At 41.6% G+C, this 16,487-nt stretch overlaps 1 protein-coding gene across 3 annotated transcripts in view; it reads left to right on the top strand.

Annotated features, from left to right (window-relative positions):
- pacs2 (phosphofurin acidic cluster sorting protein 2) overlaps positions 1-16,487 on the top strand; it is a 104,135-nt gene that overhangs the window by 49,388 nt on the left and 38,260 nt on the right. For 2 of the 3 annotated variants that reach the window (XM_062041280.1, XM_062041279.1), the window contains exons 9-15: positions 354-502; positions 4,453-4,537; positions 4,609-4,671; positions 12,750-12,874; positions 15,104-15,236; positions 15,311-15,415; positions 15,490-15,596. In XM_062041280.1, coding sequence (XP_061897264.1) covers positions 354-502; positions 4,453-4,537; positions 4,609-4,671; positions 12,750-12,874; positions 15,104-15,236; positions 15,311-15,415; positions 15,490-15,596 — 767 coding nt within the window. The remainder of the gene's footprint in view (positions 1-353; positions 503-4,452; positions 4,538-4,608; positions 4,672-12,749; positions 12,875-15,103; positions 15,237-15,310; positions 15,416-15,489; positions 15,597-16,487) is intronic. The other variant, XM_062041281.1, reaches the window with a different exon arrangement.

Here is a 16,487-nt window from a genome sequence, read left to right as displayed (position 1 = left end):
TTTGTTTTGAAGGGGGAATTGCAAACTTCCTGTTGATTTTTGCTGGGGGTTGTCAGTGTATGAAATATAGGTCTAAGTGAAACCTACACAGAGGTTTTTGTTTCATGTCTCTACGACATTCCTACTGGGAGTTAGAGGCAGTTTTGTCTGTGTTATCTTCCTAGGGGGCACTAGAGCGCAATTTTGAGTTTTGGGGTTTGGTTTTTTTTATTAGATCGCAATTTTCGCCAGTCCTGATGTGTGTGTCCAATTTGGTGTGTTTTGAAGCATGTTAAAGGGGTCAAATTAATTAATAATAAAACGCTAGAAATACAATAGGGTACTAGTCCCTAATAATGCGTGTGTGTATGAAGGTTCTGGACTCTGAGCAGGATCTGGCTGAGGCTCCTCCCGAGGCGGAGGAAGAGGATCTGGACAGTGTGGAGTTTGAGAACCCCAGCGAGAGCGAACAAGAACTGGACGACGACGACAGCGTCCTGAGCACACCAAAACCCAAACTCAAGTCAGTTCCTGAACATCAAATCAACACACACACAAAGATCTCAAGAACTTAGTGTACTTGTCTAAAAAATGTCAACAACAAAATGTCATGTAACTTCATTTTACACACCATGGCATTTTAAGTCTTTTTTTGGGGGAGGCATACACATAATAGACCACAATAATATCATACCGTGGCCTTGTAACTGCGATAATATCGTTCAGTGAGATTTTGATACCAATACATCCCTAGTTAAATTAAAGCTGCAAGCAGCGTTGGTCGGGTCCGCCTTTTGGCAGGTGCTAGTCCTAGGTGTCCCAATACTTTTGTCCAGTGGTAGTCCTGAGTGAGACCTACATAGAGGTTTTTGTTGCATGTCTCTACGATATTCGTACTGGGAGTTAGAGGAAGTTGTGTCTGTGTTTTTTTCTAGGTGCTACGGCACAGTGGTTCTTTTCTTTGAAGGCTCGTAAAATCAAAACCGTAGCACTTATTAAAACGCTGTCGTCAACTTTTAATCAGAAGGGTTCAATCTCTCTCCTGTAGTATTTTGAAGCCGAAACGACAAACGCGCTCAGAGGAGATAATGTTTGATGTTAGGTGACCGGTTTTAACAAAAAGTTAGTTTTGAAGGAGGGATTGCAAACGTCCTGTTGATTTTTGCTGAAGAATGTCAATCTATGAAATGTAGGTCTAAGTGAGACCTACGTAGAGGCTTTTGTTTCATGTCTCTAATACGTTCCTACCGGAAGTTACAAGCAGTTTTGTCTGAGTTTTCCTCTGAGGAGCATTTTTGTCTCTGTTTTATTCAAAAATTGCGCTAGAGCGCAATTTTTAGTTTTGGGGTTCGTTTTTTTTTTTAGATCGCAATTTGCACCAGTCCCGATGTGTGTAAAAAGTTAGGTGAGTTTTGAAGTATTTTAAGGGGGTCAAATTACAGCTCAAAGAGGCAAAAATGAGTGTTTTTAGTCATTTTTTGTGTTGAAGGGGAAATTGCCAACTTCCTGTAGGTTTTTGCCCGAGGATGTAAAATTATGAATTGTAGGTCTAAGTGAGACCTACATACAGGTTTTTTGTTTCATGTCTCTATGACCTTCCTCGTGGGAGTTACAGGCAGTTTGTTTATGTTTTTTTCCTAGGGGGCGCTAGAGCGCAATTTTGATTTTTGGGGTTTGGTTTTTTTACTACAGTGTGCTGTCCCAGTTTTTCTATGTGTGTATAAAATTTGGTGAGTTTTGAAGCATGTTAAGGGGGGCAAAGTAGTGCGCAAAGCTGCGGAATAATAATCAACCTTACAATTTCAATAGGTTCCTTTGTACCTGTATAAAGGACTCCCTGTGGGAGTCCTTTATACAGGGTACATGCGAACCCTAATAACAACGTTATATTGGCTTATAGTGTTTCTGTGCCAGAACATAGTCTGCGCCGTCATGTCAAAATTGGATCTCGAAATGATCATTAACACATTCATTTCGTCTCGTATTGACTATTGCAGTTCTCTTTTCACTTTTTTTTAACAAGTCAACGCTAAAGAGACTTTAGACTGTTCAAAATTCAGCTGCTAGACTTTTGACCGGTGCATCCAGAACAGCCCATATCACCCCCGTTTTATCCAGTCTTCATTTGCTTCCAGTTAAATTCTGCATGTAGCGGGGGGTGTATTTTGTAGCGTCCCGGAAGAGTTAGTGCTGCAAGGGGTTCTGGGTATTTGTTCTGTTGTGTTTATGTTGTGTTACGGTGCGGATGTTCTCCCGAAATGTGTTTGTCATTCTTGTTTGGTGTGGGTTCACAGTGTGCCGCATATTTGTAACAGTGTTAAAGTTGTTTATACCCCCACCCTCAGTGTGACCTGTATGGCTGTTGATGAAGTATGCTTTGCATTCATTTCTGTGTGTGTAAAAGCCGCATATTTGATGTGACTGGGCCGGCACGCTGTTCAAATGGAGGAAACGCGGACGTGACGACAGGTTGTAGAGGACGCTAAAGGCAGTGCCTTTAAGGCACGCCCCCAATACTGTTGTCCGGGTGGAAATCGGGAGAAATTCGGGAGAATGGTTGCCCTGGGAGATTTTCGGGGGGTACTCCCAAATTTCAGTACCCCCCCCCCCGAAATTCTCCCGGGAAAATCGGGAGGGTTGGCAAGTATGCTTGTTATGCCCCTAACCCTCGCCGGGTTATTCTGGTTCCGGTGACCATGGATAAGGTGCTGGCTGTCCAGAGTTGGGACCCGGGGTGGACCGCTCGCCTGTGCATCGGTTGGGGACGTCTCTGCGCTACTAACCTGTCTCCGCTCGGGATGGTCTCCTGCTGGCCCCACTATGGACTGGACTCTCACTGTTATGTTGGATCCTTTAGGGACTGTACTTAGAGGGGGGTTACCCACACATGCGATCCTCCCCAAGGTTTCTCATAGTCATTCACATCGACGTCCCTTGTGTGGGCTCTGATGTCGTTGTGGCTTGTGCAGCCCTTTGAGACTTTTGTGATTTAGGGCTATATAAATAAACATTGATTAATTGATTGATTGATACTCTTCGGTCTTCAGGCCAGGGTCTTCTAAAGATCCCAAGAACTCGTTTTTAAAACCCGTGGAGACGTGGCATTCCAGGCTATAGCTCCCAGACTCTGGAACAACTTGCACCAGTCCCTCCGTGGTCTTGACTGTGTTGACACTTTTAAGAAACATTTGAAAACTTCTCTTTTTTTAGTAAAGCTTTTAGTTAATGCACCTTTTAACTATCGTTTTTATTCCACTTTGTATCCTTTTTATGGTGTTGCCCCTGTTGTTTTAATTGAATTGTTGTTTTTAGAGATGTCCGATAATATCGGGCTGCTGATGTTATCGGCCGATAAATGCTTTAAAATGTAATATCGGAAATGATCGCATACTTGGTCAACAGCCATACAGGTCACACTGAGGGTGGCCGTGTAAACAACTTTAAGACTGTTACAAATATGCGCCACACTGTGAACCCACACCAAACAAGAATGACAAACACATTTCGGGAGAACATCCGCACCGTAACACAACATAAACATAACACAACAAATACCCAGAACCCCTTGCAGCACTAACTCTTCTGGGACGCTACAATATACAACCCCCCCCGCTACCCTCCACCTCAACCCCGCCCACCTCAACCTCCTCATGCTCCCTCAAGTGAGCATGTCCCAAATTCCAAGCTGCTGTTTTGAGGCATGTTAAAAAAAAATAATGCACTTTGTGACTTCAATAATAAATATGGCAGTGCCATGTTGGCATTTTTTTCCCCATAACTTGAGTTGATTTATTTTTGGAAAACCTTGTTACATTGTTGAATGCAGGGGTGTCCAAACTTTTTCCAGCAAGGGCCGCATACAGAAAAGTTGAAGTCTCTCGGGTTGCACTTTATACTTTTTTGTACATTCAAGACCCGAAAACCTCTTACATGCCAGTTATTAGTTTTTTAAAATTTTGCATGATTTCCTGTCCAGCGCTCTTATTTTTTGTTCCACGTCCTTGTTCACGACCTCAACGTTGTACCTTTACACTTCATGCGTCTCTTTTCCTTGTGTGCACCTGCCTTTCTCTGGTAGAGAAGACCTGTTTACTGCACTTGCCTGCCGTCTCTGCATCCCGGAGTGCCTAACGTAACAAAAACTAATACAATCAATTATTCTTATTACTATTCTTTATCAATATTAGTATGATTATTACATTATAAGGCTTAGCACACTCAAAATCTTACCATTACCATTCTTTTCTGCACTTGCCTGCCGTCTCTGCATCCCGGAGTGCATACATAAAATGAAATGTAACAAAAAACTAGTACAATGTGGTTCAATCAATTATTCATCTTATAATTAGTCTTAGGCAAAAAAGCCATCTCTAGTTGTTTTACTTCACCTATGTTTTGCACAACGCTTTGTGATTTTATCTGTGAAAAGCGCTTTATAAATAAAATGCACTTACTCACTTACTTCCATCGCAGGCCATATTTCGAAGGTTTGTCGCTGTCGAGCTCGCAGACGGAAATCGGGAGCGTCCACAGCAGCCAACTTGAGCACGCCAGTGTGGTGAGACGTCCATTTGGAACCCTCGTGGAGGTTTTCATGTCCGTCATAACTTCTCTTGTGTCTGCCTGCAGATTGACAACGATGCCAGCAAACATGGCCATGAGGACGACAACGTGTCTGACCGTGTCTCATATGTGAGTCATGAGATTCTCTCACGTCTGAGGTTGGTAGAGCGGCTGTGCCAGCGACTGGAGGGATCCTGGTTCGATCCGCAGCTTCTGCCGTCCTAGTCAATCATCATCAATCAATCAATACAAGTTTATTTATATAGCCCTTAAACACCAGTGTCCAAGCACTTTGAGTACCTTGAAGGTTGAAAAGCATTATACAAGTACAGCTCATTTACCCTGATGTCTCATACGCGAGTCATGAGAATCTCTTATGTGATCATGTGTCTTACGCAAGTCTCTCATCCTGTATGCAAGTTTCTCATCATGTCTCACAAGTCATGAGAATGTCTAAACATGTCTCATAGGTGGGCCATGAGAATTTTTTGAGTGTGATCATGTCCCTATGTGAGTCTTGAAAATCTCATATCTGATTGTGTCTCATACTCGAGTCATGAGAATCTCTCATATCTGATTATGTATCATACGTGAGTCAGGAGAATCTCTTATGTGATCATGTCTCTTACGCGAGTCTCTCATTCTGTATGCAAGTTTTTCATCATGTCTCACAAGTCATGAGAATATCGGATCCTGTCTCATAGGTGGGCCATGAGAATTTCTTGAATGTGATCATGTCCCTATGTGAGTCTTGAAAATCTCATATCTGATTGTGTCTCATACTTGAGTCATGAGAATATCTGGTCATGTCTCATAGGTGGGCCATGAGAATTTCTTGAGTGTGATCATGTCCCTATGTGAGTCTTGAGAATCTCATATCTGATTGTGTCTAATACTTGAGTCATGAGAATCTCTCATATCTGATTATGTATCATACGTGAGTCAGGAGAATCTCTTATGTGATCATGTCTCTTACGCGAGTCTCTCATCCTGTATGCAAGTTTCTCATCATGACTCACAAGTCATGCGAATATCTGGTCATGTCTCATATGTGGGCCGTGAGAATTTCTTGAATGTGATCATGTCCCTATGTGAGTCTTGAAAATCTCATATCTGACTGTGTCTCATATTTGAGTCATGAGAATATCTGATCATGTCTCATAGGTGGTGGGTCATGAGAATTTCTTGAATGTGATCATGTCCCTATGTGAGTCTTGAGAATCTCATATCTGACTGTGTCTCATACTTGAGTCATGAGAATCTCTCATATCTGATTATGTATCATACGTGAGTCATGAGAATCTCTTCTGTGATCATGTCTCTTACGCGAGTCTCTCATCCTGTATGCAAGTTTCTCATCATGTCTCACAAATCATGAGAATGTCTGATCCTGTCTCATAGGTGGGCCATGAGAATTTCTTAAATGTGATCATGTCCCTATGTGAGTCTTCAAAATCTCGTATCGGATTTTGTCTCATACTTGAGTCATGAGAATCTCTCATATCTGATTATGTATCATACGTGAGTCAGGAGAATCTCTTATGTGATCATGTCTCTTACGCGAGTCTCTCATCCTGTATGCAAGTTTCTCATCATGACTCACAAGTCATGAGAATATCTGATCATGTCTCATAGGTGGTGGGTCATGAGAATTTCTTGAATGTGATCATGTCCCTATGTGAGTCTTGAAAATGTCATATCTGATTGTGTCTCATACTTGAGTCATGAGAATATCTGATCATGTCTCATAGGTGGGCCGTGAGATTTTTTTGAGTGTGATCATGTCCCTATGTGAGTCTTGAAAATCTCATATCTGATTGTGTCTCATACTTGAGTCATGAGAATCTCTCATATCTGATTATGTATCATACGTGAGTCATGAGAATCTCTTATGTGATCATGTCTCTTACGCGAGTCTCTCATCCTGTATGCAAGTTTCTCATCATGACTCACAAGTCATGAGAATGTCTGATCCTGTCTCATAGGTGGGCCATGAGAATTTCTTGAATGTGATCATGTCCCTATGTGAGTCTTGAGAATCTCATATCTGATTGTGTCTCATACTTGAGTCATGAGAATATCTGGTCATGTCTCATAGGTGGTGGGTCATGAGAATTTCTTGAATGTGATCATGTCCCTATGTGAGTCTTGAGAATCTCATATCTGATTGTGTCTCATACTTGAGTCATGAGAATCTCTCATATCTGATTATGTATCATACGTGAGTCAGGAGAATCTCTTATGTGATCATGTCTCTTACGCAAGTCTCTCATCCTGTATGCAAGTTTCTCATCATGTTTGATTGATTGATTGAGACTTTTATTAGTAGGTTGCACAGTGAAGTACATATTCCGTACAATTGACCACTAAATGGTAACACCCGAATAAGTTTTTCAACTTGTTTAAGTCGGGGTCCACTTAAATTGATTCATGATACAGATATATACTATCATATATACTATCATCATAATACAGTCATCACACAAGATAATCACATTGAATTATTTACATTATTTACAATCAGGAGTGTGGAGGGGGGGTGTGGTGGGGGGGGGGGTATGGACATCAAGTAGTGGACATAGAGAGAGAGAGAGAGAGAGAGAGAGAGATATCAGAAGGCATAAGAAAAAGAATCTGCATTTGATTGTTTACATTTGATTATTAGCAATCCGGGGAGGGTGTTAGTTTAGGGTTGTAGCTGCCTGGAGGTGAACTTTTATAGCGGTTTTGAAGGAGGATAGAGATGCCCTTTCTTTTATACCTGTTGGGAGCGCATTCCACATTGATGTGGCATAGAAAGAGAATGAGTTAAGACCTTTGTTAGTTCGGAATCTGGGTTTAACGTGGTTAGTGGAGCACCCCCTGGTGTTGTGGTTATGGCGGTCATTTACGTTAAGGAAGTAGTTTGACATGTACTTCGGTATCAGGGAGGTGTAGCGGATTTTATAGACTAGGCTCAGTGCAAGTTGTTTAACTCTGTCCTCCACCTTGAGCCAGCTCACTTTAGAGAAGTGGGTAGGAGTGAGGTGGGATCTGGGGTGGAGGTCTAGAAGTAACCTGACTAGCTTGTTCTGAGATGTTTGGAGTTTAGATTTGAGGGTTTTGGAGGTGCTAGGGTACCAGGAGGTGTCTCACAAGTCATGAGAATATCTGATCCTGTCTCACAGGTGGGCCATGAGAATTTCTTGAATGTGATCATGTCCCTATGTGAGTCTTGAAAATGTCATATCTGATTGTGTCTCATACTTGAGTCATGAGAATATCTGATCATGTCTCAGGTGGGCCATGAGAATTTTTTGAGTGTGATCATGTCCCTATGTGAGTCTTGAGAATCTCATATCTGATTGTGTCTCATACTTGAGTCATGAGAATCTCTCATATCTGATGATGTATCATACGTGAGTCAGGAGAATCTCTTATGTGATCATGTCTCTTACGCGAGTCTCTCATCCTGTATGCAAGTTTCTCATCATGTCTCACAAGTCATGAGAATATCTGATCCTGTCTCATAGGTGGGTCATGAGAATTTCTTGAATGTGATCATGTCCCTATGTGAGTCTTGAAAATCTCATATCTGATTGTGTCTCTTACTTGAGTCATGAGAATATCTGATCATGTCTCATAGGTGGGCCGTGAGATTTTTTTGAGTGTGATCATGTCCCTATGTGAGTCTTGAAAATCTCATATCTGATTGTGTCTCATACTCGAGTCATGAGAATATCTGGTCATGTCTCATAGGTGGTGGGCCATGAGAATTTCTTGAATGTGATCATGTCCCTATGTGAGTCTTGAAAATCTCATATCTGATTGTGTCTCATACTTGAGTCACGAGAATCTCTCATATCTGATTATGTATCATACGTGAGTCAGGAGAATCTCTTATGTGATCATGTCTCTTACGCGAGTCTCTCATCCTGTATGCAAGTTTCTCATCATGTCTCACAAGTCATGAGAATATCTGATCCTGTCTCATAGGTGGGCCATGAGAATTTCTCGAATGTGATCATGTCCCTATGTGAGTCTTGAAAATCTCATATCTGACTGTGTCTCATACTTGAGTCATGAGAATCTCTCATATCTGATGATGTATCATACGTGAGTCGGGAGAATCTCTTATGTGATCATGTCTCTTACGCGAGTCTCTCATTCTGTATGCAAGTTTCTCATCATGTCTCACAAGTCATGAGAATATCTGATCCTGTCTCATAGGTGGGCCATGAGAATTTCTTGAGTGTGATCATGTCCCTATGTGAGTCTTGAAAATCTCATATCTGATTGTGTCTCATACTTGAGTCATGAGAATATCTGATCATGTCTCATAGGTGGGCCGTGAGATTTTTTTGAGTGTGATCATGTCCCTATGTGAGTCTTGAAAATCTCATATCTGATTGTGTCTCATACTCGAGTCATGAGAATCTCTCATATCTGATTATGTATCATACGTGAGTCAGGAGAATCTCTTATGTGATCATGTCTCTTACGCGAGTCTCTCATTCTGTATGCAAGTTTCTCATCATGTCTCACAAGTCATGAGAATATCTGATCCTGTCTCATAGGTGGGCCATGAGAATTTCTTGAATGTGAGCATGTCCCTATGTGAGTCTTGAAAATGTCATATCTGATTGTGTCTCATACTTGAGTCATGAGAATCTCTCATATCTGATTATGTATCATACGTGAGTCATGAGAATCTCTTACGTGATCATGTCTCTTACGCGAGTCTCTCATCCTGTATGCAAGTTTCTCATCATGTCTCACAAGTCATGAGAATGTCTGATCCTGTCTCATAGGTGGGCCATGAGAATTTCTTGAATGGGATCATGTTCCTATGTGAGTCTTGAAAATGTCATATCTGATTGTGTCTCATACTTGAGTCATGAGAATATCTGATCATGTCTCATAGGTGGGCCATGAGAATGTTTTGAGTGTGATCATGTCCCTATGTGAGTCTTGAAAATCTCATATCTGATTGTGTCTCATACTCGAGTCATGAGAATCTCTCATATCTGATTATGTATCATACGTGAGTCAGGAGAATCTCTTATGTGATCATGTCTCTTACGCGAGTCTCTCATCCTGTATGCAAGTTTCTCATCATGTCTCACAAGTCATGAGAATGTCTAAACATGTCTCATAGGTGGGCCATGAGAATTTCTTGAGTGTGATCATGTCCCTATGTGAGTCTTGAGAATCTCATATCTGATTGTGTCTCATACTTGAGTCATGAGAATCTCTCATATCTGATGATGTATCATACGTGAGTCAGGAGAATCTATTATGTGATCATGTCTCTTACGCAAGTCTCTCATCCTGTATGCAAGTTTCTCATCATGTCTCACAAGTCATGAGAATGTCTAAACATGTCTCATAGGTGGGCCATGAGAATTTCTTGAGTGTGATCATGTCCCTATGTGAGTCTTGAGAATCTCATATCTGATTGTGTCTCATACTTGAGTCATGAGAATCTCTCATATCTGATGATGTATCATACGTGAGTCAGGAGAATCTCTTATGTGATCATGTGTCTTACGCAAGTCTCTCCTCCTGTATGCAAGTTTCTCATCATGACTCACAAGTCATGAGAATATCGGATCCTGTCTCACAGGTGGGTCATGAGAATTTCTTGAATGTGATCATGTCCCTATGTGAGTCTTGAAAATGTCATATCTGATTGTGTCTCATACTTGAGTCATGAGAATATCTGATCATGTCTCATAGGTGGTGGGTCATGAGAATTTCTTGAATGTGAGCATGTCCCTATGTGAGTCTTGAAAATCTCATATCTGACTGTGTCTCATACTTGAGTCATGAGAATCTCTCATATCTGATTATGTATCATACGTGAGTCAGGAGAATCTCTTATGTGATCATGTGTCTTATGCAAGTCTCTCATCCTGTATGCAAGTTTCTCATCATGTCTCACAAGTCATGGGAATATCTGATCATGTATCATAGGTGGGTCATGAGAATTTCTTACATGTGATCATGTGCCTATGTGAGTCTTGAAAATCTCATATCGGATTTTGTCTCATACTTGAGTCATGACAATCCCTCATATCTGATTATGTATCATACGCGAGTCAGGAGAATCTCTCATATCTGATTGTTTCATACCTGAGTCATTAGAATCTCTTATACCTGATTATGTCTCATACATGAGTCATAAGAACCTCTCATGTGACCATGTCTCATACGAGAGTGATAAGAAACTCCCATTTCTAATCATGTCTCATACATAACTCATGAGAATCTTTCATGTCAGCCATCCATCCATTTTCTACCGCTTGTCCCTTTCGGGATCGCGAGGGGTGCTGGAGCCTATCTCAGCTGCATTCGGGCGGAAGGCGGCGTACACCCTGGACAAGTCGCCACCAAAACATATTTAATACATGAGTCACGAGAATCCCTCATATGTGATCATGTCTCATACATAAGTCATAAGAATCTCTCATATCATGTTGTGCCTTAGTTATACGTGAGTCAACAGAATCTTATTTATGTGTTCATGTCTTATACTTGACTCATGAGAATCTCTTATGTGTCATGCGGATGTCATGATCATCTCTCTTTTCTCATCATGTCTTATACATAAGTCATGAAAATCCTATATCTCATGTGAGTCATTTTATTCTCTCTTTTCTCATGAGAATCTATTATATCTGATCATGTCTCATAAGTAAGTCGTGATAATCTCTCAAATGTGATCATGTCTTATATGCGAGTCATGAGAATTTCTTCTCTAATCATTTCTCATATGTGAGTCATTAAAATCTCTCATATGTGATCATGTCTCATATGGGGAGCTGTGAAAAGCTCTCAAATGTAACCATGTCGTGAGAATCGTGCGTATGCGATATTGTCTCACACATGAGTCATGAGAATCACTCATACCTGATTAATCATGAGAATCTTTTTAAATGTGATCATATCTTATATGTGAGTCATGAGAATGTTGCAAAAGGGGAAATTGTCTCATAAGTGAGTCATGACAATCTATAATATGTGATAATGTCTCAGTTGTGAGTCATGAGAATCTTGCATATGTGATATTGTCTCATACGTGAGTCATGACAATCTATAATATGTGATAATGTCTCAGTTGTGAGTCATGAGAATCTTGCATATGTGATATTGTCTCATACGTGAATCATTACAATCTCTCATATGTGATATTGTTTAATACATGAGTGATGAGAATCTATCATACATGATCATGTCTAATACATGAGTCATGAGAGTCTATAATATGTGATAATGTCTCGTTTGTGAATCATCAGAATCTTGCATATGTGATACTGTCTCATACGTGAGTCATGACAATCTCTCATATGTGATATTTTTTAATATGTGTGTCATGAGAATCTGTCATATATGATCATGTCTAATACATCGGTCATGAGAATCTAGAATATGTGATAATGTCTCGTTTGTGAGTCATCAGAATCTGGCATATGTGATATTGTCTCATACGTGAGTCGTGACAATCTCTCATATGTGATATTGTTTAATACGTCAGTCATGAGAATCTATCATTTATGATCATGTCTAATACATGAGTCATGAGAATCTGTATGTGATAATGTCTCGTTTGTGAGTCATCAGCATCTTGCATATGTGATATTGTCTCATATGTGAGTCGTGACAATCTCTCATATGTGATATTGTTTAATACGTCAGTCATGAGAATCTATCATATATGATCATGTCTAATACATGAGTCATGAGAATCTGTGTGTGATAATGTCTCGTTTGTGAGTCATCAGAATCTTGCATATGTGGGTCATGAGAATCTCTCACATCCGATCATGTCTCATACATGAGTCATGAGAATCTCTCAAATCCGATCATGTCTCATTCATGAGTCATGAGAATCTCACACATGTGATATTATCTCATATGTGAGTCATGAGACTCTCTCATATCCGATCATGTCTCATTCATGAGTCATGAGAATCTCACACATGTGATATTGTCTCATATGTGAGTCATGAGACTCTCATATCCGATCATGTCTCATTCATGAGTCATGAGACTCTCGCATATGTGATACTGTCTCATATGTGAGTCATGAGACTCTCTCATATCTGATCATGTCTCATACATGAGACAACGACATGATAATCTCTTGTTCAGTTTGCGATCGTGTTTCATACGGGAGTCATAAGAATCGCTCAAATCTGATCACGTCTCATATATGATACACATAGGAGCATCCCGAGGCCGTAACGCCGACCACGGAGCTGGAGATGGACAACATGGACACATTCCAGGACAGACTGCCCCCTAGTGGCAGGATGACCAAGACAGAGTCGCTCATCCTTTCATCGAACAGGTGCACAACGTGTGACATCACTTATATGCTACTGAGTAGGGGTTTTGAGTAAATGATCGATTGATGGATGACATGGACTATTCCGAATCGATGGAGGAACGTCCAAATATGGATTATTTAAGAATGTTGATAAAGCAGAAACGCAGATCTAGCGAGGACCCACACGGAGCAAGGTGGAGCCATGCTCACCGCTGAGCTAGTTTGAATGTGAAGTAGTGAAACAACAAAAGAATACGTACTTTGTACAGTTCAACAGACGTCTAACTATAGAAATGGATGAGAAATGAGCAAATAGGTGAATAATAAATCAGGAGAGATAATAAAATCCACACAGTGCAACAAGACATAGATGTGATTGAGTAGGATACATGCTCGCCATTTAGCCACGTCTATGTCTATGTTGCACACTTCCAATACCGTTAAAAAATACTGCAATATGGGCTATTTGACTAGCACAGGGGCCGGCAACCCAAAATGTTGAAAGAGCCATATCGGACCAAAAAATACAAAAAACTAATCGGTCTCGAGCCGCAAAAAATGTAAAAGCCGTATATAGGATAGGATAGGATAGGACTTTATTGTCATTGAACAAGTACAACGAAACTATGTTTTCAGCACAAACCCGTTCAAGATTAGACAAACAAACAGTGTACAGGGTTACAGAACAGGAACGCTGATGGGTCGCCAAAGGCGCCCCGTAAAAGATGGGAAAAAGGTAAAACGCTGGGGAAGAAGATGAGTAAAAAAATACAATCTAGACTGGGCTCCTAAGGGGGCCTAGTCTGGAGTGGGAAAAAACCTCCATGCAACGCACACATAAACACGTTACATTTAATCACGACAACTCGCAACAAAGGGGCGGGGAGTTGGGGCCCTGGAGGTCGACTGCTGCTATGAAGCGCTGCCAGCCGTCCATCACCCCGAGGGGAAACAAGCCATGGTGAAGGCGTGGGGGTGGGGGTGTGTGTGTGTATGTGTATGTGCCCATTGTCTTGGGTGTGTTGATGTAATGTTCATAGACTGAGTCCGATCTGCATGCAAGCAAAAGTTCGACTCCAGGTGTCGTTGAGGAGGGAGGGAGGTCAAAAGCGTCCATCATTGAGGTGTCCTCGGGGGTGTTTTCAGAACAGCCTGCTCCTGTTGTTCACAGCGTTAAGGCCATTCGAGGGAGTCAAATCGTTGATTAGGATGTTTGTTTTCCGCGAGCAGACAGTACAATGACTTGTCTGTTCTATTCGTCCAAGCTGGCTGCTCTCATATTATATAAGTGTTGAAGGCAACACATGTCTATATTAGCTATGTTAGCCTACTATCAAAATGACTATGTGTCGCAGGCTGAAGCAAATATTCCTTGACAAAATGTTGAAATTTAATATTCTACACATTTTTACAACATTAGAAACCATTAGTAAAGCACAGGCTACTCAGAAGGTAAGAAAACTCCTGGAAATTACTGGCTTCTAATGGCCAAAGGTATAGATGTGTGTGTCCAAGTTAAGGCTGTCTTCTTTTAAGAGATTTATTACAATCTTTGGCAAGCTAGGTAATGTTTGCTGTGGTCTGGAACAACATGACACACAAACAACTATCTAATATGTGTCATGAGACATGCAAAACTAAATTATATACAAAGAGGATTAGTAAAGGATATTACATGAGCTCAAATATAGCTACAAATGAAGCATAATGATGCAATATGTACATACAGCTAGCCTAAATAGCGTGTTAGCATTGATTAGCTTGCAGCCATGCACTGACCAAATATGCCTGATTAGCACTCCCAACAAGTCAATAACATCAACAAAGCTCCCCTTTTGCGCATTCACGCACAGCATAAAACTTTTGGTGGACAAAATGAGACAAAGATGGAGTGGAAGATTTTACATGTAAACAAACTGTTGCGTCACAGTCCACGCTATGGTGAGTTCAAGAACCGCCGAAATCAGTTGGACAAAACGATGTTCACCAAATACTCATATTAGACATATTAAACAGTGGGCTTTCTGACAATTGGGAATGTTTGTGTCATGTTTGTCCTCAAACAAAAAACATACTAAAACTAAAAATATATTTTTCCCCCATCTTTTTCCATTTTCGATCCTTTTTAAAAGAAAATGCTCCAGGGAGTCACTAGGGCGGCACTAAAGAGCCGCGGGTTGCTGACCCCCGGACTAGCATGTCCCAGTAGTTTTGTCCATACAGTTGACCGGTGGATGTGTTTTCTTTTAGCCAGGAGCCTAAAATAGCGGGGAGGCGAGGTCGCAGCACATCGCTGAAGGAGCGTCAGCCCAGCAGACCTCAGAACGAGCGAGCTAACAGTCTGGACAACGAACGCGCCATGGACACTCGCAGCCACCTGCAAGTACGTGGACGCGTCTTGGCGTTTTTTTTTCCCGGTTTGCCGGTCCATTTCTAACCGGAATTCCATCAGCGCAGATCCCGAGAAAGACCGTGTATGATCAGCTGAACCACATCCTGGTATCTGACGACCAGCTTCCTGACAGCATCATCCTCATCAACACGTCCGACTGGCAGGGCCAGGTCAGCACCGAAACCTTTTTGTCCGCCGTCTCTGCTGTCAAGCAGCCATGTTGTCGTCCTCTTGTCCATCACAGTACCTTTCAGACGTGCTCCAGAACCACCGCCTGCCGGTGGTCTGCACTTTCAGCACAGCAGACATCCAAGCTGCTTTCAACACCATCGTGTCCCGCATACAACGATTGTAAGCGTCTTCGTCTGATGTCTTAATTACCTTTTAAAACATTTTGTTGATGTACTGATTTCTTAACCCTTTTCTACTGTATTTTAATATATTGGAGGTATTTATTAATAACATCTGGTCACACTGTTTGTTAGGCAGAATTATTTCTGTTAGGGATTTAAAGTTAAATATTTATTGAAGTAACAGTAACAGTAACAATTACAGGGGCATCTCCCTCCTGAATATCGTAGGGAAACTCTATGCCCGTGTCGTGCTTGTGCGCCTTCAGAAACCTGCTGAGCGCGTTTACCCAGAACCTCAATGCGGCTTTCGCGCCAAGCGCTCTACAGTGGACATGATATTCTACCTACGCCAACTTCAGGAGAAATGCAGGGAACAACAGAAGCCCCTGTACATATCCTTCATTGACCTGACCAAGGCTTTCGACCTGGTTAGCAGAGAAGGGCTCTTCAGCATCCTACCCAAGATTGGATGCCCTCCAAAGCTCCATAGTCTCATTAGATCTTTTCATGACGACATGAAGGCAACCATCCAGTATGAGGGTAGCATGTCCAACCCATTCGACATTGAGAGCGGAGTCAAGCAAGGTTGCGCCCTTGCTCCTACCCTTTTCGGCATCTTCTTTGCCCTGCTCATCAAACATGCTTTTGGGACTGCAACAGAAGGGGTATATCTACGTACCAGATCTGACGGCCAACTTTTCAACCTAGCCCGTCTTAAAGCAAGGACCAAAGTCCATGAGACAATCATCCGGGACATGCTCTTTTGCTGTAGATGCATTTCGCACACTGAACAAGAACTCGAGTACCTTATGGACAGATTCTCCCAGGCCTGCAAAGACTTCAGGCTTAGCATCAGCCTAAAAAAGACCAATGTGCTGAGTCATGAAGT

The sequence above is a fragment of the Entelurus aequoreus genome, linkage group LG03 (assembly GCF_033978785.1).
Source record: "Entelurus aequoreus isolate RoL-2023_Sb linkage group LG03, RoL_Eaeq_v1.1, whole genome shotgun sequence".
Lineage (NCBI taxonomy): Eukaryota > Metazoa > Chordata > Actinopteri > Syngnathiformes > Syngnathidae > Entelurus > Entelurus aequoreus.
Note: the sequence above shows the minus strand (reverse complement) of the source record. Positions and strands in the feature narration are given on the sequence as shown.